The 25,302-nt window shown below is 53.7% G+C and overlaps 3 protein-coding genes across 17 annotated transcripts; 2 read left to right on the forward strand and 1 right to left on the reverse strand.

The window, feature by feature from the left end:
• The first annotated feature begins 113 nt into the window (after window positions 1-113).
• On the forward strand, window positions 114-5,858 carry AP4M1 (adaptor related protein complex 4 subunit mu 1). 12 transcript variants are annotated; one of them, XR_012432233.1, is made up of 15 exons: window positions 114-238; window positions 346-434; window positions 1,113-1,219; window positions 1,302-1,398; window positions 1,836-1,946; window positions 2,039-2,119; window positions 2,792-2,854; window positions 3,580-3,646; window positions 3,752-3,805; window positions 3,949-4,055; window positions 4,155-4,249; window positions 4,670-4,828; window positions 4,954-5,004; window positions 5,116-5,227; window positions 5,368-5,858. XR_012432233.1 is itself a non-coding variant. In XM_005549151.5 (15 exons), exons 1-15 carry the CDS (start codon window positions 181-183, stop codon window positions 5,590-5,592), a joined length of 1,383 nt encoding a protein of 460 aa, XP_005549208.1. In that variant the 5' UTR covers window positions 114-180; the 3' UTR covers window positions 5,593-5,858. The 12 variants fall into 12 exon arrangements, 8 of the variants coding, with proteins under 8 accessions (XP_005549208.1, XP_005549209.1, XP_005549211.1 ...); XM_005549151.5 differs by having other exon boundaries at window positions 346-455; window positions 4,670-4,714; XM_005549152.5 differs by having other exon boundaries at window positions 4,670-4,714.
• Window positions 5,785-18,350, reverse strand: TAF6 (TATA-box binding protein associated factor 6). 2 transcript variants are annotated; one of them, XM_005549150.5, is made up of 15 exons: window positions 17,865-18,350; window positions 12,695-12,906; window positions 12,506-12,592; window positions 12,226-12,379; window positions 11,968-12,024; window positions 11,423-11,542; window positions 10,776-10,921; window positions 10,590-10,667; window positions 10,396-10,497; window positions 9,811-9,993; window positions 8,874-8,948; window positions 8,622-8,747; window positions 7,059-7,232; window positions 6,632-6,829; window positions 5,785-6,326 (listed from the first exon to the last, which is right to left on the reverse strand). In XM_005549150.5, exons 2-15 carry the CDS (start codon window positions 12,848-12,850, stop codon window positions 5,946-5,948), a joined length of 2,037 nt encoding a protein of 678 aa, XP_005549207.1. In that variant the 5' UTR covers window positions 12,851-12,906; window positions 17,865-18,350; the 3' UTR covers window positions 5,785-5,945. The 2 variants fall into 2 exon arrangements, with proteins under 2 accessions (XP_005549207.1, XP_065397774.1); XM_065541702.2 differs by lacking the exon at window positions 11,968-12,024.
• Window positions 18,351-18,663: 313 nt separating this feature from the next.
• On the forward strand, window positions 18,664-24,174 carry CNPY4 (canopy FGF signaling regulator 4). Of its 3 annotated transcripts, none has more exons than XM_074034520.1 (6): window positions 18,664-19,383; window positions 20,937-21,063; window positions 21,159-21,255; window positions 21,457-21,579; window positions 23,183-23,300; window positions 23,394-24,174. In XM_074034520.1, exons 4-6 carry the CDS (start codon window positions 21,472-21,474, stop codon window positions 23,546-23,548), a joined length of 381 nt encoding a protein of 126 aa, XP_073890621.1. In that variant the 5' UTR covers window positions 18,664-19,383; window positions 20,937-21,063; window positions 21,159-21,255; window positions 21,457-21,471; the 3' UTR covers window positions 23,549-24,174. The 3 variants fall into 3 exon arrangements, with proteins under 3 accessions (XP_073890621.1, XP_073890620.1, XP_005549205.3); XM_074034519.1 differs by having other exon boundaries at window positions 18,664-19,297; XM_005549148.4 differs by having other exon boundaries at window positions 18,664-18,849.
• The last annotated feature ends 1,128 nt before the right edge of the window (window positions 24,175-25,302 follow it).

Below are 25,302 nucleotides of genomic sequence, written 5' to 3' on the forward strand. Positions count from 1 at the left end.
GAGTCGGAAGGGAATCTCCGGGCGGGGTGGGGCGGGCGCCGGGTTTCCCGCGGTCCAAGCTGGCGCGGCGGAGGAGAATCGCTCTTAAAGGGCCAGCGCACGCGCGTTCTTTTGTTCCGGGGCCTCAGGGCGGGGCAGGCCCAACTTTCGCCGTCTTCTTGTCTGCTCTCCAGGACGGCCATGATTTCCCAGTTCTTCATTCTGTCCTCCAAGGGGGACCCGCTCATCTACAAAGACTGTATCCTAGACCCTCGGGGCTGGGAAGGGGCGGAGGGACCGGGCGGGAGGGGCGCCCAGGGCCAGCCCGTGTCGCAGGATCCTTCACTGAGTCCTTCCACCCGCCAGTCCGCGGGGACAGTGGCGGCCGGGATGTGGCCGAGCTCTTCTACCGGAAGCTGACGGGACTGCCAGGAGACGAGTCCCCGGTTGTCATGGTAACCACTGGCGGGAGGCGGGTGAGGAGCTGGGCCCGGGCGGGCCGGGTGGGCGCCGTCTCCCTCCCAGGACTGGTTCCATGGTAGCTTCCACTTGGGGGTTGTATTTCTCCAAGTAAAACTAACAAGAGGCCCGGCGCGGTGGCTCACGCCTGTAATCCCAGCACTTTGGGAGGCCGAGGAGGGCGGATCACCTGAGGTCAGGAGTTCGAAACCATTCTGACCAACATGCTGAAACTTCGCATCTACTAAAAATACGAAAAAAAAATTAGCTGGGCGTGGTGGCGGGCGCCTGTAATCCCATCTACTCGGGAAGCTGAGGCAGGAGAATCGCTTGAACCGAAGAGGCAGAGGTTGCAGTGAGCCGAGATCCGGACACCGCACCCAGCCTGGGTGACAGAGCGAGACTCCGTCTCGGGGTAATGGGGGTGGGGGAAAAAAAAAACGTCCATTGGGCGCCAGCAACACACCAGGCCCAGCTCCCTGCGTGACTCCATTATCAGCAACTTGGGGTAGTTACTATAATTAACCCCGTTTCCACATGGGAAGCTGGGCTCAGGGATCTGTCATGTATCTCCCAAACTAGTAAGAGGCATCGGGATCCCAGCTCAGGTCTCCTGGGTTCTGATTACTCCACCTCCCTTTTCCTAACCCCTCTTCTCCCTGCCTGTGTTTCAGTATCACGATGGCCGTCATTTCATTCACATCAGACACAGCAGCCTGTATTTGGTGGTAACAACTTCAGAAAACGTTTCTCCCTTCAGCCTCCTAGAACTGCTCTCCAGGTGAGGAGGGTTGGGCTGGGCACCTGCTAGCTGGCAGGGGTCTGAGAGGAGGAGGAAATACACGCTCCAAGTGTTTCCTCAGGTTGGCCACTCTTCTGGGCGATTACTGTGGCTCCCTGGGCGAGGGGACCATCTCCCGCAATGTGGCTCTGGTCTACGAACTCCTGGATGAAGTGCTGGTGAGAATCAATGATCCCCTTCTGTGGCCCCCACCTAATTCCCCTGGAGATACATCTGCTCTTCTACTGTGGGATGCTGTGGTTAGGAGGCCAAGTCTATTTTTTTTTTTCCTTTTAGAGACGGTCTTGCTCTGTTGCCCAGGCTGGAGTGCAGTGGTGCAATTATAGCTCACTGCAGCCTGGAACTCCTGGGCTCAAGCTATTCTCCTGCCTCAGCCTCCTCCCCTGTGTCCAGCTCATTGTTTATTTTTTGTAGAGACGGGAGTCTCGCTCTGTTGCCCAGGCTGGTCTTGAACTCGTGGTCTCAAACCATTCTCCTATGTCTCGGCCTTCCAAAGACCTGGGAGTACAAGAGTGTGCCACCATGCCTGGCCCCACTCCCCCTTTTTACCCCTTCCCTCCACTGACCACTCGGACTGTCCTTCCTTTACCACTAGGACTATGGCTATGTACAGACCACATCCACAGAGATGCTGAGGAATTTCATCCAGACGGAAGCTGTGGTCAGCAAGCCCTTCAGCCTCTTTGACCTCAGCAGCGTTGGCTTGGTCAGCAGAGGGAAAGAGGAGGGTGAGGAAGGAGAAGAGGGGTTGGCTGGGGTTGTCAGACCTGATGATTGATTGCTTTGGATGCTTTACAGTTTGGGGCTGAGACACAACAGAGCAAAGTGGCTCCCAGCAGTGCAGCCAGCCGCCCTGTCCTGTCCAGTCGCTCTGACCAGGTGAGGGAGGAATCCATGGGGTCAGACCCTCTGGTTTTGCTCTGGGACCCCAGAGTCCAAGATCTTACGTTGGGGCGCAGTGGTTCATGCCTGTAATCCCAGCACTTTAGGAGGCCGAGGTGGGCGGATCTCCTGATGCCAGGAGTTCGAGAGCAGCCTGGCCAACATGGTAAAACCCAAAAATGCAAAAAAAAAGAAAAAGGAAAAGATCGGCTAGGCGCGGTGGCTCAAGCCTGTAATCTCAGCACTTTGGGAGGCCGAGACAGGCGGATCACAAGGTCAGGAGATCGAGACCATCCTGGCTAACACGGTGAAACCCCATCTCTACTAAAAAATACAAAAAGCTAGCCGGGTGAGGTGGCGGGCGCCTGTAGTCCTAGCTACTCAGGAGGCTGAGGCAGGAGAATGGCGTAAACCCGGGAGGCGGAACTTGCAGTGAGCTGAGATCGGGCCACTGCACTCCAGCCCGGGCGACAGAGCGAGACTCCATCTCAAAAAAAAAAAAAGATCTTGACACCTCTCCCACCTCCCCTAGATGTGGGTATCCCTTCCATCACCCATGTCCCCACCCTAGAGCTGTAGCTTTGACTGTCCTGTCCTTTCTCCCTGTCTGTCCATTTCAGAACATAGGCTATTCTGCTTCCAACCATCCAAACCCTCTCTCTTTCTCAGAGCCAAAAGAATGAAGTTTTTTTGGATGTGGTCGAGAGATTGTCTGTACTGATAGCATCTAATGTAAGTCTGAGCTCCCAAACCTGGAGCTGAGGACAAATGGGACTTGAGAAACATGGTGGGGTGGTTAAGACTCCCAGCAACAGCCACACAGTGGCTCATGCTTGTAATCCCAGTGCTTTGGGAGGCCGAGGTAGAAGAATTATTTGGGGCCAGGAGTTTGAAACCAGCCTGGGCAACATAGCCAGACCCCGTCTCTACAAAAAATACAAATAAACAAGTTACCCAGGCATGGTGGTGTACACCTGCTGTCCCAGCTACTTGGGAGGCTGAGGCAGGAGGATCATTTCAGCCTAGGAGGTTGAGGCTGCAGTGAGCCGAGATTGAGCCACTGCACTCTAGTCTGGGTGACAGAGCAAGACCCTATCTCTTAAAAAAAAAAAAAAAAAAAAAAGGCGGGGCACGGTGCCTCCTACCTGTAATCCCAGCACTTTGGGAGGCCGACGTGGGTGGATCACTTAAGGTTAGGAGTTTGAGACCAGCCTGGCCAACACGGTGAAACTCTATCTCTACTAAAAATATAAAAATTAGCCATGCATGGTGGCAGACATCTGTAATCCCAGCTACTTGTGAGGCTGAGGCAGGAGACTCTCTTGACCCTGGGAGGTGGAGCTTGCAGTGAGCCGAGATCACGCTGCTGCCAGCCTGGGCGACAGAGCGAGACTGTCTAAAAAAAAAAAAAAAAAAAAAAAAAAAAAGACTCTAACCTTGATTCCCCTGCCTCTCAGGGCTCCCTGCTGAAGGTGGATGTGCAGGGAGAGATTCGGCTCAAGAGTTTCCTTCCCAGCGGCTCTGGTGAGGCCTCTGCAGGCGGGACCCAGGGTTGGGGTTAGGGCAGGTTCCTTGGTGTGTTAAACCGTGGAGTTTGCTGAGCTCCCCTGATGTTCTCTCCTCCAACAGAGATGCGCATTGGCTTGACGGAAGAGTTTTGTGTGGGAAAGTCAGAGCTAAGAGGTGAGGAAAAAGTGGGTCTTTCTCCCCTTGGAGTAGGTCATTGCTGGAGAGTTCATGGAGGGAAGTCAGAGATGGAGCCTCCCCACTTCTTGCTCCTCTCCCAAAACATGGGTCAGGAGTGAAGTCTCTCTCTCTCTTTCCAGGTTATGGGCCAGGAATCCGGGTCGATGAAGTCTCGTTTCACAGCTCTGTGAATCTGGATGAGTTTGAGTCTCATCGAATCCTCCGCTTGCAACCACCTCAGGGCGAGGTCAGGGTTGGGGTGGCCTCATAAATTCCATCCACCATGGGGAAGGGGGGCAGTGGGGGCATGAGACCAAACTAACCTTGTTGCTCTCTGGTCTCTCAGCTGACTGTGATGCGGTACCAACTCTCCGATGACCTCCCGTCACCGCTTCCCTTCCGACTCTTCCCCTCTGTGCAGTGGGACCGAGGCTCAGGCCGGTGAGACCATTTCCTGGGTTCTAGAACTACCTTGGAACCCAAGCCGAGACCTGTATGTTCCCAAGACTCACTGCAGAGTGGGGGTGGTGGTAGTGGTGATGGAGTGCAAATTGGAAAAAGGCTTGGGCTGGGCGTGGTGGCTCACACCTGTAATCCTAGCACTTTGGGAGGCTGAGATGGGAGGATCACTTGAGCCCAGGAGTTCCAGACCAGCCTGGGCAACATAGCGAGACCCTGTCACTCTGGAAAAAAAAAAAAAGGAAAAAGGTTTGGCTAATGGAGTTGGGCTGGACTTCAGCCCTTTTCTCTCTTGGGGGTACAGCCCATACCCACACAGCCCCGCATGGAGGCCCCTGGTGAGGAATGGTGAGATGCCAGTAAGAGATGGCCTGAGTCATGGTGTTTTACCCTCTCATCCAGGCTCCAGGTTTATCTGAAGTTGCGATGCGACCTGCCCTCGAAGAGGTAAGAGTGAGGCCGGCGCCTGGCCGAGTTCAGCTCTGTGGGACAGGAGACAGGGCCAGGGCACCTGCTACTTCTCCCTTCAGATGCAGCTGCCAGCCTCAGAATCCAGTTAAGGTAGAGGCTGTAGCATTTGGGAAGGTGGGGGACACCTGTGCTGAAATCCTGTTGTGACATTGAAGAGGAACAGGACAAGGGACCGTGCCTTCCTGGGGCTGACTTTGTTCCTGTCTCCTCTGTAGCCAAGCCCTCAATGTCAGGCTGCACCTTCCCCTGCCTCGAGGGGTGGTCAGGTGAGTGTGTGCACCCACCACGGGGAGATTCCTGGGGAGAGAGTGAGCTCAGCACGACAGGCCTGCCCCAAGAAGGCGCCAAGCCCAGCACCTTCCCTTTCCAAACTCCAGCCTGTCTCAGGAGCTGAGCAGCCCAGAGCAGAAGGCCGAGCTGGCGGAGGGAGCCCTTCGCTGGGACCTGCCTCGGGTGCAAGGAGGCTCTCAACTCTCGGGCCTTTTCCAGGTATTCGCTGTGGACCCCCGGCCCCTCTCCTCCCACCATCACTTAACAGCCCCCCTACACTCCCGAAGCAGTGCTGCCTGGTCCCCCCAGCGTGGTCAGCTTCCTGCCCTCTTTCCTCCCCCTGCCTCTGCCCCTCACAGATGGACGTCCCAGGGCCCCCAGGACCTCCCAGCCATGGGCTCTCCACCTCGGCCCCTCCTCTGGGTCTGGGCCCGGCCAGTCTCTCCTTTGAGCTTCCCCGGCACACGTGCTCCGGCCTCCAGGTTCGATTCCTCAGGCTGGCCTTCAGGCCGTGCGGCAATGCCAACCCCCACAAGTGGGTGCGACACCTAAGCCACAGCGATGCCTACGTCATTCGGATCTGAGGCTCCCCAAACGAGGACACGGCAGCCAAGGCGGCAGTTTGTCCCACGGAAGGACAGTCTTTTTCTTTTCCAGCCTCCTGGTCTTGGGACTCTCAATCTGGGCAGGAAGAGTCCTCAATCCCGAGAGACCAGGAGGGGGCAATGGGCCCAGCCTCTCTGTGGTATCTGATGCAGGAAGGACTGCAGTGGATCGGAACTTACAAACCAAACTTTTATTCTGAGGAACTGACTGTACAATATCTAAAAAGAAAGTGATATGAAAGGAAGCAATCTACAACTTCCTTCCGCTTAGTATGCATGCACGTGTGTACATGTCTGCATGTGTGGGAATCTGGGGGCTGGCAGGTGGAGCATCACGAAGCAGGCTGAGGGGAGCCAGAGTTGGGGGGCTGGGAGCCATTCGCTTTTGGAGTCCCTGGAGCTGGAGGGGGACTGTCCCCAGCTTCCTGCTTCCCCCCGCAGAGGGCACTGCTGCTGAGTGGAGAGGGGGATGATGCCGGTGGAGGAACTGGAGAAGGATGGGAAACGGGGCCTCCTTTGCCCTCCCCTGTTGGGGGAAGTGAGACCACAATATACTTCTGGACACTCCCGGGACCAGAGGGAGCAGTGCTGGGGGGTGCGGTGGTGGCGGTGGAGACCAGCTTGACGATGGGCTGCACACTGGGGACGGTGGTGGTGACGGGCGAGGTGGTGGTGGAACCTGAGCCAGGGGCCGAGGTGCTGAGGGACAGGACCTGGATAGAAAGGAAAAGCAGGTCCGCTTGCCCTGTGCCCTCCCTGCCCCTCAGAGGCCTGGCGGGGACACTTCACTTGCTCCCTGCCTGAACAAGTTATTCCTGTAGTTGACCCCATAGACAGCTGTGGCTGGAGACCTTGCTCATGCAGGGCAGCTACGGCCCTGCAGAACCGTGGTGGGTGCCTCTTTCAGCTCCTGACTTTGGGCCCAGAGGGGACTGTGCTCTACTCCTGGGCCTCCCTAGGGTGCTCTGAGGCAACCTGGGCCCTCCGGATGCTCCCTGTCCCACACAGCTCTGCATACCTGCTGGGTGGATGGGGCGCTGGAGGACGACGACATTACAATAAACTTGGTTGGAGGAGGGGAAGGCTGTGGTGGGGCAGCTGCTCGCGCAGACACCAGTGTCTGGACAGGAAGTGCGATGGAGCCAGGAACCTTCAGCAAGCCAGGGGTGCGAGGGCCAGGCTGAGGGGCCTGCGAGAGGGTCAGCGTGGGCCGGGGCTGTGGGGAGAAGAGGAAAGGGGACGTGGCAGCATCTACTAAGAAGAGTCTGAAGGGAGAGGCCTGGGCTCCCCTTGCTCTTAGTGGCTCTCACTGGGGCTGGGCATCCTCACTCAGGGCCTGGTTGCCCTGAGACGGCTGACTTGGGGCCCGCGTGGCTGTGTGAATGCCCGTCCCACACTGGGGTCCTCCTCCACCTCCTATTCCTCCTCCCCACCCGGCCACGGACCTGCGTGATGGTCAGAGTGGTCCTGTTGACCTGCTGAGCCTGCAGAGCAGCCTGGGCCCGAGCCTTGACCACATGGGAGCAGAGGAGGGGCCCAAGGGACCCGAATTCTGCCCGGTAGGCATCCTGATTGTCAGGCGGTGGGCGCAGCTTTGCCAGAACAGGGGCACAGTGTTTCTGCAGACAAAAAAAAGCCAGGTAGAGGGAGGGCTGGTGACACTCTGAGAAGAGCCTTGGGGATGCAATAAAAAAGGACATTCCTTATCATCTCAGTGACCCTGATGGAGGCCAAACCATGCTGAGCTGTTAGTGTGTGTACAGAACACTGTGGGCTTGCTCAAAACAAAAGATGGGCACGGGGCCAGGTGCGGCATCTCACGCCTGTATCCCAGCACTTGGGAGGCTGAGGCGGGCAGATCACTTGCGGTCAAGAGTGTGAGACTAGCCTGGCCCAAATGGAGAAACCTTGTCTCCACTAAAAATACAAAAACTAGCCAGGCATGGTGGCACGCACCTATAGTCCTAGCTACCAGGGAGGCTGAGGTACTAGAATGCTTGAACCCAGGTGGTGGAGGTTGAAGTGAGCAGAGGTTGCATCACTGCACTCCAGCTTGGGTGACGGAGTGAGACTCAGAAAAAAAAAAAAAAGAATGGCTGGGCGTGGTAGTTCATGCCTGTAATTCCAGCACTTTGGGAGGCTGAGGCTGGCAGACCACCTGAAGTCAGGAGTTCGAGACCAGCCTGGCCAACATGGTGAAACCCTGTCTCTACTAAAAATACAAAAAATTAGCCAGGCATGGTGGCACATGCCTGTGGTGCCAGCTACTCGGGAGGCTGAGGCACAAGAATCGCTTGAACCTGAGAGGCAGAGGTTGCAGTGAGCCTGAGATCATGCCACTGCACTCCAGCCTGGGTTACAGGGTGAGACTCCCATCTCAAAAAAGAGAGAGAAAAAAAAAATGAAAACATGGGCACTAACATGTGAATGAACTTGCTAAATACTGTGGCAGGACAGTTAATCAAGAGGGCATTTGCTTTGTACAGAGACCACACAGTAACACAGAAGCACTGGGGAAGGATGGTCCAAATGCCAAAGGCTGAGCATGTGAGCCCTTCTTTCTTTTTGGAGGAGTGGTGGTCTCCCTCTGTAACCCAGGCTGGAGTGCAGTGGCACAATGATAGCTCACTGCAGCCTTGAACTCCTGGGTTCAAGCAGTCTTCCCACCTTGGCCTCCCTAGCAGCTGGGACCACAGGCACATGTCACCACTCCCAGCTTTTTGTTTTTCGTAGGCGGGGTCTCGCTACATTGCCCAAGCTGGCCTCCTAGGCTCCCAGAGTGCTGGGATTACAGGCGTGAGCCACCACGCCCAGCCAGCCCCCTTATTTTTTACTCAGCTTGAGTCTCAGTCTTTCCATCTGTAAAATAGTATCAGACTTTGCAGTATGTTCTGAAAACAGGAGGCAAAGATGGGAGTAGGTGAATAAAATACGCCATATGCTTGCTAAACGCCGGCTGTCTCTCGGGGGGTCGGGGGCGCAGGTGCAGGGACAGGGGCTTCGGTTACCAGCAGAAGGCTCTGCACATGGTCTGCTCCAATCCGGTCAATGTTGCTCAACACAGGGCCGTCCAGCACACTGCGGATCCGCTCCCCTTCCTGCTGTAGCCGGGGCAGAATCAGAGTCTTGATAACCTGTTGGAAGGGAAAGGAAGAAACCAAAGCCGGAGGGTCACCAGGGTCTCCCAGGTGGGGGCACAGTGCCCTCTATAACCTCATGACTGCGTCCCCTCCCCCATTTCTTCCTCCCAGAGGCCTAACATCGTGTCCCAGCTCAGCCAAGCCTGCGATGGAGCCATAACGAGTCGTCCAGGGCGTCTTCTCGTCCACCCAGCTCTGTAAGGGGAAGGAAATAAACTAAGATGAAGGGGTCTGAAAGGATGATTGATAGGGACCCACGTCTTTCATAGACACTTTCCTTGTAAATCATTAAGACATGACAGTGAGGCCAGGCGCGGTGGCTCACGCCTGTAATCCCAGCACTTTGGGAAGCTGAGGCAGGCAGATCACCTGAGGTCAGGAGTTCAAGACCAGCCTAGTTAACATGGTGAAACCCTGTCTCTACTAAAAACACAAAAATTAGCCAGTTGTGGCCAGGCACAGTGGCTCACACCTGTAATCCTGGCACTTTGGGAGGCTGAGGCAGGCAGATCACCTGAGGTCGGGAGTTCTAGACCAGCCTGACCAACATGGAGAAACCCCGTCTCTACTAAAAATACAAAATTAGCTGGGTGTGGTGGCACATGCCTGTAATCCCAGCTACTCAGGAGGCTGAGGCAAGAGAATCGTTGGAACCCAGGAGGCGGAGGTTGCAGTGGGCCGAGATCGCATCATTGCACTCCAGCCTGGACAACAAGAGCAAAACTCCGTCTCAAAAAATAAATAAATAAATAAATTAGCCAATTATGGCTGCAGGCACCTGTAATCCCAAGTACTCAGGAGGCTGAGGCAGGAGAATTGCTTGAACCCAGGAGGCAGAGGGTGCAGTGAGCAGAGATCGCACCACTGCACTCCAGCCTGGGCAAGAGTGAGACTCCATCTCAAAAAAAAAAAAAAAGGCATTACAGACAAGCCTCAAGGCCCTTAGAGCCCCACAAGTTCCAGTCCCTCTTCCCTCTGCCCTTGTTTCCAGTGTCACTTCCCCCAACCAGAGGTGGCCAGTGATGAAACCAATGGTGCTCAAGTTTCCCTGGCTCACCTTGGTGAAGGTCTTGGTGATTCGGGACTGGATGTTGTTAGTGGTTGTGCTAAAATGCTTGCAGATCTGGGCCACCAGGCGGGCAGCAAAGTCTCGGAGTGCCCAGTGATTGTCCACATCTGGTCGCAGGCACAGCTGTCTGCTCACGATGCAGGTCATCACAGCCGGAATCAGCTCATGGACCTAAGGGAGAAAGGGCGGGGCAGCTGATTCTGGTTTTGTTTGTTTGAAACAAAGTCTCACTCTGTCACCCAGGCTGGTGTGCAGGGGCACAATCATGGCTCGCTGCAGCCTCAATCATCCAGGCTCAAGCAATCCTCCCATCTCAGCTTCCCAGGTAGCTGGGACCACAGGTATGCACCACCATGCCTGGCTAATTTTGTTTTTGTTATCTTTTTTTGTAGAGACAGTAGTCCTACTACTATCCTCAGGTTGTCCTCAAACTGCTGAGCTCAAGCGATCCTCCCATCTCGGCCTCCCAAAGTTGCTGGGATTTCAAGTGTGAGCCACCGCTGACCACTGACTTCCTGTTGGTGGCAGCAGGGTCCCTGGTCCCTGGAAGGGAAGGTGGGCAGGACCACTCACGTATTTTTCTAGATAGAGCGTGGGGTTGTCCATCAGCGCCTTCACCATACGCATCAGGTAGATGAGTAGGGCCAGGTTGTTCTGAACCACATTCACACGGACCTGCGGGAGGGAGGAGTGCTGGGCATGGGGCAGGGAGACCCTCACAGGAGCTTCCGCTGCCGTCCCTGCACAGTGGAACCTCATGCTCTCACCCCCTCCGAGATGAAGGTACTGAACCGTGGCAGCATCTGATACAGCCCGGGGTCCGTGGCAATGCTTTGCAGGGCTTCCTGTGGGAGGAGGGAAGCCAGTCAGGTGGGGGTAGGATGTGGGGAGCAATTCATAGGACCCCCAGGAGGAGGAGTCTCAGGGCCAGGGCAGGCTGGTGGGGCCCTCACCGCCCTCTTGGCCTCGCAGGAGCCCACACAGGCCTCGGTGATCTCCTTGTAGTAGAGCTGTTGCTCCACAGACAACTCATGGATGCTCCGGGGCTTCAGTCGCAAGGGGGCCCCCTCCAGCAAGGGCGGTGCCTTCTTCTCTTTCCCTGTGTGATTGGAGAGGTGGGTCTGACAAAGAAAGCTCCAGAAGAAACCTCAGTAACAGAAGAACCTTAACCCTCCACTTCCCCTGAGACTCAGGAGACCCAGCTTCTTCTTAGGCTTCCCCATCCTTTCTGGGGCTCTCTGGCCCACTTCACCAATGGCCACATGGAGGCTTGGCATGGTGGCTCACACCTGTAATCCCAGCACTTTGGGAGGCCAAGGCAGGCGGATCACATGAGGGTGAGTTTGAGACCAACCTGGCCTACATAGCAAAACCCTATCTCTACTAAAAAAAACTACAAAAATTAGCTGGGCGTGGTGGTGGGCACCTGTAATCCCAGCTACTCAGGAGGCTGAGGCTGCAGTGAGCTGAGATTGTGCCACTACACTCTGGCCTGGGTGACAGAGTGAAACTCTGTCTCAAAAACAAAAAAAGGATACAAAACAAATGGCCACGTGGCTTTGGGCAAGAGTACAGAGAGGCCTGGCCTAGGAGGACTGACCTTTGCCGTCAGCTGCGGTGGCCCCTTGACCTTTGCCCTTCAGGGGTCCGTCTTCCTCTTGGCCTGGCTTGGCTGACTTCAGGGGTTCTGTGGCTTCGGCCTTCTGTTGCTCTTTGGGAGCTGGTGGGAAAGCAGGCACAGTGGGAGGCGTGACGAGAGTAGCAGGAAAAGTAAAGGGAGGAGGCTGGATGCGGTGGCTCACGCCTGTAATCCCAGCACTTTGGGAGGCCAGGGCGGGTGGATCACCTCAGGTCAGAAGTTCGAGACCAGCCTGGCCAACATGGTGAAACCTCATCTCTACTAAAATTACAAAAAATTAGCTGGGCGTGGTGGTGTGTGCCTGTAGCTCTAGCTACTCAGGAGGCTGAAGCACAACAATCGCGTGAACCCAGGAGGCAGAGGTTGCAGTGAGCCGAGATTGTGCCACTGCAGTCCAGCACTCCCGCACTCCAGCACAGGCAACAGAGTGAGACTCCATCAAAAAAAAAAGGTGGAAGGAGGGGGAAAGGGACCCAGAGACCCAGAGGGTGGGGCATGGAGGTTACCTGGGGGTGGGTTCTCGGGGATAGCTGGCTGGCAGCCCTCGATGCTCAGCCAATGAGCTGCAAGGAAGGCAGGTGTCAAGGTGAATTGCCGCGCATGGACACTGGGGAGTTGTTCCATGCATGTTTCCACTCCTGCTCCCCTTGCAACTCACCAGGGATCTCACGCTGAGCTTTTCTTCTATTGTGAGGCTACTCACACCCACACGCATCTGTCCTCTTTTCCCTCCTCCCTGCCACCCTGCTCTCCCCTCCCCCAACCTTTGAGGCAGACGTCCAGGGGCACCCGGGGCAGAGGGGTATTGATGATGTCGCTCAGATCAACCTCCTTCTCCTCGTAGAAGTAAAGCTCCCGGCCCCCACCAGAGGCGAAGCGGAAAGGAATGAACTCCTGGGCGTGGAAGCCATAGAGTGGCTGTGGCAGGAGAGAGGGGCACATGTGAGAAGGGAGCCGGAGGAGACCTGGCTGAAGGATGGCGCCTCACCCCAACCCCATCGCCCTGTCCCCATCACCCGCCCCCTGCCTGTCTCCCCAAATCACCTCGACATTCTTTAGCTTCAAGGCATAGTCAATGTCACTGGTGGTGAGCTTCTGCCGCTTCCCCATGTGCATGAACTTCAAGGCATCCTGGGGTGGGTGACAGAATAGACATCAGCCCAAAATCCTAAGGGCGGGGCCCCGGGCGACATCCTGGACCCAACGTGGAGCTGGACAGAAGGGCTGGGTCACCTGTGCAATCTCTTTGATGCGGTAGCTGACCTCATCCGTCAGCAGCTGGCAGGTCTCCTCCTGAATCTGGGCGATGCCCATGGATTCAGCCACCACCTTCATGGACTCCGAGGGCAGCACGGTGTTGCTAAGCTTCAGCTTCTTCTCCTCAGCCATTCTGGAGTCCCTCTTCTCCCTGGAAGGATGAAGCCCCCGGTGGAGAGACGGAGACCCTGGCAGAGGAATGGGGCAGGCAGAAGAAAAAGAAATGTGAGGCCAGGGGCGGTGGCTCAAGCCTGTAATCCCAGCACTCTGGGAGGCCAAGACGGGCGGATCACGAGGTCAGGAGATCAAGACCATCCGGCTAACATGGTGAAACCCCGTCTCTACTAAAAATAATAAAAAATTAGCCAAGTGTGGTGGCGGGCACCTGTAGTCCCAGATCCGGCCACTGCACTCCAGCCTGGGTGAGAGCGAGACTCCGTCTCAAAAAAAAAAAAAAAAGAAATGTGAGACACGGGGACGGGGCCAATAAAGGGAGGACAGTGGGGAGAGGGGAGGAACTCGGGGTGTCTTCTGTCCATCCCCACATGAGTTAGCCCTGAGGTGTAACAGAGAAAGATAGAAATCTGGGCTGGTGCCAGGTGCCGTGGCTCACACCTGTAATCCCACCAGCACTTTGGGAGGCCAAGGCGGGCGGATCACTTGAGGTCAGGAATTCAAGACCAGCCTGGCCAACATGGAGAAACCCCATCGCCACTAAAAATACAAAAATTAGCAGGGCGTGGTAGTGCACACCTGTAATCCTAGCTACTAGAGAGGCTAAGGCAGGAGAATCACTTGAACCCAGAGGGCAGAGGTTGCAGTGAACCAAGATCATGCCACTGCACTCCAGCCAGGGTGACTCCGTCTCAAAAAAAAAAAAACAACTCTGGACTGGGCCTAGTGGCTCATGCCTGTAATTCCAACACTTTGGGAGCCCGAGGTAGAAGGATCACTTGAGCCCAGTAGTTCACAACCAGCCTGGACAACACAGCGAGACCCCATCTGTACAAAAAATACAAAAATTAGTTGGGTATACAGGCACACGGCTATAGTTCTAGATACTTAGGAGGCAGAAGTAGGAAGACTGATAGAGCCCAGGAACTCCCAGGCTCAAGCAATCCTCACACCTCAGCCTCCCAAGTAGCTGTGACTATAGGTGTGTACCACTGTGCACAGCCAATTTTTTGGCAGGGGGCAGAGACAGAGTCTCACTATGTTGCCCAGTCTGGTCTTGAATTGCTGGGTTCACGCAATCCTCCTGCTTTGGCCTCCCAAAGTGTTGGAATTACAGGCCTGAGCCAGCAGGCCCAGCCCAGATTTCTGTCTTTTTCTGTTACACCTCAGGGCTTCAATCCCAGCACTTTGAAGTCTTGGGCTCAAGCAATCCTCCAGCGTTGGCCTCCCAAAGTGTTGGAATTAAAGGCGTGAGTCGAACTGCCTGGCCCAGGCTCAGCTTTCCTTATCTTCACAGTAATGCCATCCGTCCAGACACTTGTTCTTTATCTGAGCCTTCACAACAAATCCACCAGGTAGGCCAGGCGTGGTGGCTCACGCCTGTAATCCCAGCACTTTGGGAGGCCAAGGTGGCTGGACCACTTGAGGTCAAGAGTTCGAGACCAGCCTGAGCAACATGGTAAAACCCTGTCTCTACTAAAAATACAAAAATTAGCTGGGCATGGTGGCGCGTGCCTGTAATCCCAGCTACTTGGGAGGTTGAGGCAGGAGAATCACTTGAACCTGGAGGGTAGAGGTTGCAGTGAGTTGAGATTGTGCAGCTGCACTCCAGCCTTGGCGACAGAGAGACTCCATCTCAAAAAAAAAAAAAAAAAAAAGCCGGGCGCGGTGGCTCAAGCCTGTAATCCCAGCACTTTGGGAGGCCGAGACGGGCGGATCACGAGGTCAGGAGATCGAGACCATCCTGGCTAACACGGTGAAACCCCTTCTCTACTAAAAAAAAAATACAAAAAAACTAGCCGGGCGAGGTGGCGGGCGCCTGTAGTCCCAGCTACTGAGGAGGCTGAGGCAGGAGAATGGCGTAAACCCGGGAGGCGGAGCTTGCAGTGAGCTGAGATCCGGCCACTGCACTCCAGCCTGGGCGACAGAGCGAGACTCCGTCTCAAAAAAAAAAAAAAAAAAAAAAAGATAAAAAAATAAATCCAACTGGGCACGGTGGCTCACGCCTGTAATCCCAGCACTTTGAGAGGCCAAGGTGGGTGGATCATGAGGTTAAGAGATCGAGACCATCCTGGCCAACATGGTGAAATCCTATCTCTACTAAAAATACAAAAAATTAGCTGGGCATGGTGGCACGCGCCTGTAGTACCAGCTACTCGGGAGGCTGAGGCAGGAGAATCGCTTGAACCTAGGAAGCGGAGGTTGCAGGGAGCCAAGATGGTGCCACTGCACTCCAGCCTGGCGACAGAGTGAGACTCTGTCTCAAAAATCAATCAATCAGGCCGGGTGCGGTGGCTCACGCTTGTAATCCCAGCACTTTGGGAGGCCGAGGTGGGCGGATCACGAGGTCAGGAGATCGAGACCATCCTGGCTAACACGGTGAAACCCCGTCTCTACCGAAAACACAAAAAATTAGCCGGACGTGGTGGCGGCTCCTGTAGTCCCAGCTACTCGGGAGGCTGAGGCAGGAGAATGCTGTGAACCCGGGAGGCGGAGCTTGCAGTGAACGGAGATGGCGCCACTGCACTCCAGCCTGGGCGACAGAGCGAGACTCCGTCTCAAAAAAAAAAAAAAAAATCAATCAATCAATCCACCAGGTAGTCCAACCTGACTCCCCTGCTCCCACTGCTTGGCCCAGGTCACCACCATCTATCCACTGGGTAAAGAAAGCCTCCTAACAATGTCTCCCGGTGTCTACCCTTGCCTCTCTCTACATCTGTTCCTAATGTTGCAGCCAAAATGCTTCCGTCAAACTGTAAAGCAGATTGTCATTTCTTTGCTCAAACCCTCACAGTGGCGCTCCACTTGCCATAGAGTAAAATCCGAAATCCTTATCATGGCCAGGTACAGTGGTTCAGCTGATGCCTGTTATCTCTGCACTTTGGGAGGGTGAGGTGGGAAGACTGCTTAGGCTTAGAAATTCCTGACCAGCCTGGGCAACATAACAAAACCCTGTCTCAGGCCGGGTACAGTGGCTCACGCCTGTAATCCTAGCATTTTGGGAGACCAAGGCAGGCGGACCACTTGAGGTCAGGAGTTCAAGACCAGCCTGGCCAACATGGTGAAACCCTATCTCTACTAAAAATACACAAATTAGATGGGCGGGCACCTGTAATTGCAGCTAGTCAGGAGGCTGAGGCAGGAGAATCACTCGAACCCAGGAGGCGGAGGTTGAAGTGAGCAAAGATATGTGTCACTGCACTTCAGCCTGGGCAACAAAGCAAGACTCCTTCTCAAAAAAAAAAAGACAAAATCCTTATAATGTCCCACAAAGCCCTTCAAAATTTGCCTTCTCCCCATTATATCTCTGATCACTCTTCCTTCCTTCTTCCACTTTGATCCAGACACATATGTCTTCTGGCTGCTCCTTAAACTTGCCAGGCATGCACTTAATAGCTTTTGCTCCATTCCCTCTGCCTGGAATGTTCTCCCAAATGTCTAATTGGCTGCCTACCCTGACCACCCTATTTAACTCTGCAGTCTGCCCTCAGAGTGGGGGCAGCCCACTTCTTCTTTTCCGTAGCATTTAACATCTTCTGAGCCTGGCGTGGCGGCTCACGCCTGTAATCCCAACACTTTGGGAGGCCGAGGCAGGCAGATCATGAGATCAAGAGATCAAGACCATCCTGGCCAACATGGTTAAACCCTGTCTCTACTGAAAATACAAAAATTAGCCGGGCATGGTGGCATGCGCCTGTAGTCCCAGACACTCGGGAGGCTGAGGCAGGAGAATCGCTTGAACCCGGGAGGCGGAGGTTGCAGTGAGCAGAGGTTGCACCACTGCACTCCAGCCTGGCAACAGAGTGAGACTCCGTCTCTGTCCACCATGTAAACAGGGCTCTTCTTTTTTTTTTGGAAATAGAATTTCACTCTTGTTGTCCACTCTTGAACTCCTGACCTCAGGTGATCCGCCCACCTTGGCCTCCCAAAGTGCTGGGATTACAGGCGTGAGTCACTGTGCCTGGCCAACAGAGTTCTTTATTACGTTCACTGATGTATTCCAGGAGCCCTGGGACATCATAAATATTTGTGAAGTAAATGAATTAGTTGTAAGGCTTAGAGATGTTGGTGCTCAGTAAATACTTGGTATCACTGTTATTAATAGGTCATAGGCCCAAGCTTTGAGCCTACACTGTAGTTAAAAGCAAAGTGGAGCCAGGTGCAGTGGCTCACGCCTGTAATTTGGGAGACCAAGGTGGGAAGATCACCTGGGGTCAGGAGTTCGAGACCACCCTGGCCAACATGGTGAAACCTTGTCTTTTTGTAAAAACACAAAAATTAACCAGACATGGTGGCGGGCGCCTGAAGTCCCAGCTACTCCAGCTACTTGAGAGGCTGAGGTGGGAGAATCGCTTGAACCCAGGAGGTGGAGGTTGCAGTGAACCGAGATCGTGCCACTGCACTCCAGCCTGGGCGATAGAGGGAGACTCCGTCTCAAAAAAAAAAAAAAAAAAAAGCAAATTGGAGCCAAGAGAGGTAGCTCACCCCAGTAATCCCAGCACTTTGGGAGGCAGAGGTGGGAGGATCGTTTGAGGCCAGAAGTTTGAGACAGACTGGTCAACATGTGAGACCCCCATTTCTGCAAAAATTAAAAAATTAGACGGGCGTGGTGGGGTGAACTGATCATCCCAGCTACTTAGGCGGCTGAGGCGGGAGGATCGCTTGAACTACTGAGGAGTTGGAGGCTGCAGTGAGCCAAGATGGTGCCACTGCACAACAGCCTGCGCAACAGACGGAAATCCTGCCTCAAAAAAAAATAAAATAAAATAAAATAAGTGGCACACTTGGAGCTGGACATTAGGAAGATTAACATCAATACTGTTCAGGAGTAGTACAAGTAGGGTGGCGGCCGTGCTGGAAGGATGGGAAGAGGGAGGCCGAAAAAGAAATTAGTTCTTTTCAAACCATCCCTAATCTCCTTCCCCACTTTTATAAGTCTTATCTATAGGGAACACAATTATTGGAGACATACTCTGTGCCTGGCGCCGGGTTTACAAGAGGCGGTCGTGTCCCACTTCCCTGGCGAACTCCTACGAATCCTTCAATACCCGGCGGTACCCTCTGCCAGTAAAGGCTCATAAAACACGCTACAGTCACAGGATCTCCTCAGATCAAGTGGAGGCGGCAGGAAGGCGTCCCAGGGGAGGGTTAACTTGAGCGAGATCCCAGCAGAGAAGCAGGTCGAAGATCCCCGGGCAGCGCGAAATGAGGCTCAGAGAGTCCACCCCATCTCCTGCAACATCTCTCCTATGCAGGCACACACACGGGGTCCCCACGAGCACAGACACACAACCAACCGTCCTCTTTCCAGTCCCCACAAGGGACTTTCAAAGGGTCTCCTCCCGGGTACCACTCAGACCCGCCCCGGCCAGCCGAGCACGGGCAGCAAGAAAACTCTAGCCGCAGCCGGGACGCCGCTCAACCGGCGCTCGGCGCCATCTTGGCCCCGCCCCCTCCTGGAAGCAGGTCCTGGCAGAACCGAAGAGCAAGTCACTGCCCCTTCCCCGTGCCAGAATAAGTCCTCTAGGCTTACAGAATGAAATTATATTTTAAAAATTTGTTTCTACATCTACATATAAGGACCACTCCCTCTTGATGTAATTAGTGTAATTTATTCCTTCACTACCCGGCTGCCAGGACCTTCAAGAGGCGCCACAAAACGGAGGCAGGGAAACCCGGAGCAACGAGGCCGCACCCCTGTTGGGCTGATCTTGCGCATGCGCCGATCTTGCCAGGCTGGATTTAAGGTTGCCGCCAGCCGCTGGGAATTTAAAGGACCCACACTGCCTCTCCGAAGTTGGTTTGAAGGCAAGCGGTGGTTGTTTGTGGACGGCGCTTTGTCATGGGACCTGTGCGACTGGGAATATTGGTTTTCCTTTTGGCCGTGCACAGGGCTTGGGCTGGGATGCCGAAGGAGGACGACGATGACGCAGAACGCTTGCCCAGCAAATGCGAAGGTATTTGAAGGGGGTAGCCCCTGTGGGCATCGCCCGGCCACACCTCCTTCTTCTAGGCCGGACATCCTGGACTGTATTGGGTGGGTCACCCGACCTCCTTGAAGGCTTGAGGGAGGTTCTGGTGGAGCTTGGCTGAATTTGGATGGGGTCAAGGAAGCGAACGTGTAGTGCCACCTCAAAGCTGCATCCAGAGAGAGCCTGCATTTTTTTGGCTGGCTTGGACACCCCCGCCAATGGATTGTGGGAATTGTAGTTCAGGGACCATCGGCCCTGGACTGCCAACTTTTAGAGCATCTTCAGTGCGTGTTTGCCTCATGTCACTAGACCTTAATCTGCAGAGACTGCAGGAGCCGGGTGTGAGGCTCAGGCCTTGTGGACATCCGCTGCCCTACCCTAGCATAGACGCTCCCAAATTACAGGCCCCACGCCCCCCTGAGGGGGTTTGAGGGTGAGTAACTCAGCCTTTGAAGCTCATAAACAAAAGGAGGCCGTACAAGTAGGAGAGGTTCCCCATCCGGTGAGACTTTGCAGACGGTGCGTACTATATGGATTTTTCAGCAAGCAGCACCTTCCACAGCTGCACTAGTGTGGGGCCCATTTGAGAAAGGGGACTGGCCCTGATGCCCTAGTTTGCTGCCCTCCTGACTTTACGTTTCTTCCCTGGATTCTTTTTCTCTTCTCTTCACCCCCACAAAACTGTATTTCAGTATCATGAAAGGCAGTCATGATAGTCTCATGACTTAGTCCTCATCTCTGTCTCCTTTCACCTCCGTGTCCCGCTCTTCTCCCCTGACTTGTCAATCTTTTTAAACAGACTTAATCACCTAATTGTATCAGTCCTTGCTTTAACACCTCTGCAGGCCTTCTATCGGAATACAGCCAACAGGCCTGGGCACAGTGGCTCACATCTGTAAACCCAGCACTTGGGAAGGCCAAGGTGGGAGGATCACTTGAGCCCATGAGTTCAGGCCCAGCTTCACCATATCTTGTCATCCTTGGTTTATCTGTCCCAACTACACTGACAGAGACCTGTAGATAGAGATAATAGGTTTTATTGCTGTTATATTGTTAGTATGCATACAGAAGGAGCTCAATAAATAACTGCAGGATAACAGTGAATACTTATACAGTACTCACTATGTGCCAGCCTTTATATATGTTGATTTAATCCTCATCACACTCCTATGAAGGACATACTATTATCCCATTGTATTTATTATACATACACACACACACACACACACACACACATATATATATATATATATATATATATATTTTTTTTTTTTTTTTTTTCTTTTGAGACAGAGTCTCATGCTGTTGCCCAGGCTGGAGTGCAGTGGTGCAATCTCAGCTCACTGCAACCTCCGCGTCCTGGGTTTAAGCGATTCTCCTGCCTCAGCCTCCCAAGTAGCTGGGATTACAGGCGCCCACCACTATGCCCAGCTAATTTTTGTAGTTTTAGTAGAGACAAGGTTTCACCATGTTGGCCAGGATGGTCTCAGTCTCTTGGCCTCGTGATCCACCTGCCTCGGCCTCCCAAAGTGTTGGAATTACAGGCATGAGTCACCGCACTGGCCTATTTATTTTTAATATATTTTACTTTTTTTGAGATGGAGTCTTCCTTTGTTGCCTGGGCTGGAGTGCAGTGGTGAGATCTCAGCTCACTGCAACCTCCACCTCCTGGGTTCAAGTGATTCTCCTGCCTCAACCTCCCGACTAGCTATTACAGGTGTGCACCACTACACCTGGCTAGTTTTAGTAGAGATGGGGTTTCACCATGTTGGCCAGGCTGGTCTCGAACTCCTCAAGTGATCCGCCCATCTCAGCCTCCCAAAGTGCTGGGATTACAGGCATGAGCCACCGCTCCTGGCCTATTATCCCATTTTAAAGATGAAGAAACCGAGGCACAGCAAGCAGGAAGATTGCCACACAGCTGCTAAATGGCTGAGCCAGGATTCCAACCCAGCCAGTCTGGCTCCAGAGTCTGCACTTGTATGCTCTGCTGCCTCAGGTCATCTGCAGAATGAATGACTGGTGTGTTTGTCTGTCTTTCACCTCCCCTGGACATTTCTCCTCCCCACCAGTGTGTAAGCTGCTAAGCACAGAGCTACAGGGGGAGCTGAGTCGCACCGGTCGATCTCGAGAGGTGCTGGAGCTGGGGCAGGTGCTGGACACAGGCAAGAGGAAGAGACATGTGCCTTACAGCGTTTCGTGAGTCCTTCATGCTCCTCCCCTTTCCAACCCCCAAGGGAGCTCTGGGAGTTCCTACAGCATCCAGGGAATCTGTGTTTCCTCTCTTTCCACAGAGAGACAAGGCTGGAAGAGGCCTTAGAGAATTTATGTGAGCGGATCCTGGACTACAGTGTTCACGCTGAGCGCAAGGGCTCACTGAGATATGCCAAGGTCAGACCAAGGGCAGGACCCCACTTCTCAGAAACAAAGATCTGTATCCCCTGAGGTCCTCCAGAGGTTATCTGCCCATCATTTCACCATCATGGGACTCACCTGTGAATCTCCAGCAGTTGACAAAACTGAAATGGCAGAAAGGGGGAGGGGAGGGGTAGGGTGGTGGGCTGGGCTGATGCCAAATTCTTAATCTCTCAGGGTCAGAGTCAGACCATGGCAACACTGAAAGGCCTAGTGCAGAAGGGGGTGAAGGTGGATCTGGGGATCCCTCTGGAGCTGTGGGATGAGCCCAGCGTGGAGGTCACATACCTCAAGAAGCAGGTAGGATCAGATACTGCACCATCCAGGGAGGTGAGAAGGGAACCTGAGAGGGGAGCTAGGTTCTAGGGTTCGACTGTAGGGGGCGTCTACCCCAAGCATGGGGAATGGGGCAGAGTGAGGACTGTGCCATTGATTAAAGTAGGGCCAGGACCAGTGGGGCACGGTGGCTCGGCTCACACCTGTAATCCCAGCAATTTAGGAGGCTGAGGCAGGTGGATCACCTGATGTCAGAAGTTCAAGACCAGCCTAGCCAATGTGGCGAAACCCCGTTTTTAATAAAAACACAAAAATTAGCCGGAGGTGGTGGTGTGATCCCAGCTACTCGGGAGGCTGAGGCAGGAGACTTACTTGAACCCAGGAGGTGGAGGTTGCAGTGAGCCGAGATCACACCATTGCACTCCAGCCTGGGCGATGGAGCAAGACTCCATCTCAAAACAAACAAACAAACAAACAAACAAACAAAAGAAGAAATCATAATGAGCTGGGTGAAGTGGCTCACAACTGTAATGCTAGCACTTTGCGAGTCCAAGGGAGAAGGAGTGCTTCAGGTCAGAGTTCAAGACCAGCTTGTGCAACATAACAGACCCTTCACTACAAATAATAATAATTTTAAAGAATTTTTTTTTTCCGAGACGGAGTTTCGCTCTTATTGCCCAGGCTGGAGTGCAATGGCACCATCTCAGCTCACCGCAACTTCCAAATCCTGGGTTCAAGCAATTTTCCTGCTTCAGCCTCCTGAGTAGCTGGGATTACAGGCGCCTGCCACTACACGCAGCTAATTTTTTGTAATTTTAGTAGAGACGAGGTTTCATCATGTTGGCCAGGCTGGTCTCGAACTCCTGATCTCTGGTGATTCGCCTGCCTTGGCCTCCCAAAGTGCTGGGATTACAGGCGTGAGCCATTGGGCCCTGCCTTAAGGAAAATTTTTAAAAAGTAATAATGGGCCGCGTGCGATGGCTCACATACGTAATTCCAGCACTTTGGGAGGCCGAGGCAGGCGGATCACAACATCAGGGGTTGAAGACCATCTGGGCCAACATAGTGAAACCCCATCTCTACTGAAAATACAAAAATCAGCCGGGCGTGGTGGCATGCATCTGTAGTGCCAGCTACTCCGGAGGCTGAGGCAGGAGAATCGCTTGAACCTGGGAGGTGGAGGTTGCAGTGAGCTGAGATCCCACCACTGCAGTCCAGCCTGGACGACAGAGCAAGACTCCATCTCAAAAAAAAAAAAAAAAAAAAAAAAAAGGTTGCTAATGATATCCACCATCACTTATCAAGCACCTACTGTGTCCCAGACTCTAGATCACATACTTTGCATCTGCAGCCTCATTTTACCCTCAACAACCTGATGTGGTAGGTGCAATTACCGTACATATTTTACAGCCAAGGAGCTAAAACTCAAGAGTTTAATAACCTACTTGGCAGAGTAGGTGCTGGTAAATGTTTGTTGAATGAATGAGGATCGCACATCTAGTAGACCAAGCTTAGCTTCCTGGCTACCTGCCTCTCCAAAATCAGTCAGGTTGAGGAGGGAGAGAAGACAGGAGGGATCTCAAATTCCTCCAGAGCAGATACTCTTCTGGCCCTTCTACTTGACCAGTGTGAGACCATGCTGGAGGAGTTTGAAGACGTTGTGGGAGACTGGTACTTCCACCATCAGGAGCAGCCCCTACAAAATTTTCTCTGTGAAGGTCATGTGCTCCCAGCTGCTGAAACTGGTAAGCGTGGGGACTGAACTCCTCTCCTGCCAAGCCGTAGCCTCCCCTGCTTCCAGGACTAATATATGAATTGTTTTCTGTCATCCAATCTAGCATGTCTACAGGAAACTTGGACTGGAAAGGAGATCACAGATGGGGAAGAGAAAACAGAAGGGGAGGAAGAGCAGGAGGAGGAGGAGGAAGAGGAGGGAGGAGACAAGATGACCAAGACAGGGGGCCACCCCAAACTTGACCGAGAAGATCTTTGACCCTTGCCTTTGAGCCCCCAAGAGGGGAAGGGATCATGGAGAGCCCTCTGAAGTCTGCGCTCTCCCTGCTCCACAGCTTTCAGGGTGTGTTTGTGAGTGACTCCACCCAAGCTTGTAGCTGTTCTCTCCCATCTAACCTCAAGCAAGATCCTGGTGAAACAGCATGGCATGGCTTTCGGGGTGGAGGGTGGGGGTGGAGGTCCTGCTCCTACAGATGAACTCCATCCAGCTCCTTAATTGGCAGGTGTATGTGCTGACAGTACTGAAAGCTTTCCTCTTTAACCAATCCCCACACCCACCCAGAGGTCAGCAGTGGCACTGGAGCTGTGGGCTTTGGGAAAGTCACTTAGCTCTTTAAGTGCTAAAGTGCTTTTAGACCCTTCCAAGGAAGAGGCCAGAACGGACATTCTCTGCGATCTATATACACTGCCTGCATCCAGAAGGCTACACACCAGCAAACAGTGAAGGAGAATGGGACACTGGGTCATGGCCTGGAGTTGCTGATAAATTCGGTGGGGTAGATACTTGGTCTACTTCAGATCAGTGTCACCGAGAGCCCACCATATAGTTTCATAGGTGCTAAATTTTCTATATTGCTATTAAACTTTTTTCTTTTTTTCTAAAAACTAGTTGGGCCCAAAGTTTCAAACAACAGCAGGGCACACATAGCTAGCTGGTCAATGAGGCAGAATGGCCGCTGTCTTGTTAAGCTGAAGCTGCAGGCTGAGCAACATAGTGAAACCCCACCTCTATACACACACATACACACACACAAATTAAGAAGACTGCAAGGCTGGTGGTGTAGCGCCTGTAGTCCCAGTTACTACAGAGGTGGAGATGGGAGGATCAGTTGAGTCCAAAAGATCCAAGACCAGCCTGGAGGCTGGTCGAGGTGATTCACACCTGTAATCCCAGCACTTTGGGAGGCCGAGGCAAGCGGATCACCTGAGGTTAGGAGTTCGAGAGCAGCCTGGCCAACAATAGAGAAACCTCGTCTCTACTAAAAATACAAAAATTGGCCGGGCATGGTGGTGGGCGCCTGTAATCCCAGTTACTCGGGAGGCTGAGACAGGAGAATCGCTTGAACCCAGGAGGTGGAGGTTGTGGTGAGCTGAGATCGTGCCACTGCACTCCAGCCTGGGTGACAGGGTAAGACTCCGTCTCAAAAAAAAAAAAAAAAAATTTAGAGGGGCGTGCACGCCTGTATTCCCAGCACTTCTGGAGGCCGAAGCAGGAGGATCGCTAGAACCCAGGGGTTCAAGGCTGGGGAGAGCTATGATGGTGTCCCTATACTCTAGCCTGGGCGACAGGGAGAGATTTTGTCTCAAAAGAGAAAAAGATCAGGTGCGGTGGCTCACACCTGTAATCCTAGCACTTTAGGAGACCAAGCCTGGAGGATCGCTGGAGCCCAGGAGTTCCAGACCAGTCCTGGCAACAGAACTAGACCCTGTCTCTACAAAAAAAAAAGAAAAAATAGAAATCTTAGCTGGGCCTGGTGGTGCGCGCCTGTGGTCCAAATACTCAGGGGGCTGAGGCGGGAGGATCACATGAGCCCAGGCGGTTGAGGCTGCAGTGAGGTCTGATCGCGCCACTGCACTCCAGCCTGGACAACTGAGCATGACCCTTCCTCAGAGCTAATGGCGCTTCATAATTCTGCAGTCCAAGGAAGCTTCTGGGGTCGCGGGGCGGAGAACCGCCAGGAGGCTGGAGTCCAAACGGCCTCCTGTGGCAGACGGTAAAGGCGCCGGAACTAC

This window comes from Macaca fascicularis, chromosome 3, assembly GCF_037993035.2.
Source record: "Macaca fascicularis isolate 582-1 chromosome 3, T2T-MFA8v1.1".
In the NCBI taxonomy this organism is placed as follows: domain Eukaryota; kingdom Metazoa; phylum Chordata; class Mammalia; order Primates; family Cercopithecidae; genus Macaca; species Macaca fascicularis.

Coding starts and splice junctions, on each gene's coding strand:
- AP4M1 (XM_005549151.5), top strand. CDS start 181: ATGATTTCCCAGTTCTTCATTCTGTCCTCCAAGGGGGACCCGCTCATC. Junction 1,399..1,835: donor AACTCCTGGATGAAGTGCTG/GTGAGAATCAAT, acceptor CTTTACCACTAG/GACTATGGCTATGTACAGAC. Junction 4,056..4,154: donor TGCAACCACCTCAGGGCGAG/GTCAGGGTTGGG, acceptor CTGGTCTCTCAG/CTGACTGTGATGCGGTACCA.
- TAF6 (XM_005549150.5), bottom strand. CDS start 12,850: ATGGCTGAGGAGAAGAAGCTGAAGCTTAGCAACACCGTGCTGCCCTCG. Junction 10,498..10,589: donor GTACCTTCATCTCGGAGGGG/GTGAGAGCATGA, acceptor TCCCTCCCGCAG/GTCCGTGTGAATGTGGTTCA. Junction 6,830..7,058: donor CCACTCTGACCATCACGCAG/GTCCGTGGCCGG, acceptor TTCTCCCCACAG/CCCCGGCCCACGCTGACCCT.
- CNPY4 (XM_005549148.4), top strand. CDS start 18,735: ATGGGACCTGTGCGACTGGGAATATTGGTTTTCCTTTTGGCCGTGCAC. Junction 21,256..21,456: donor GCTCACTGAGATATGCCAAG/GTCAGACCAAGG, acceptor TTAATCTCTCAG/GGTCAGAGTCAGACCATGGC. Junction 23,301..23,393: donor GCTCCCAGCTGCTGAAACTG/GTAAGCGTGGGG, acceptor CATCCAATCTAG/CATGTCTACAGGAAACTTGG.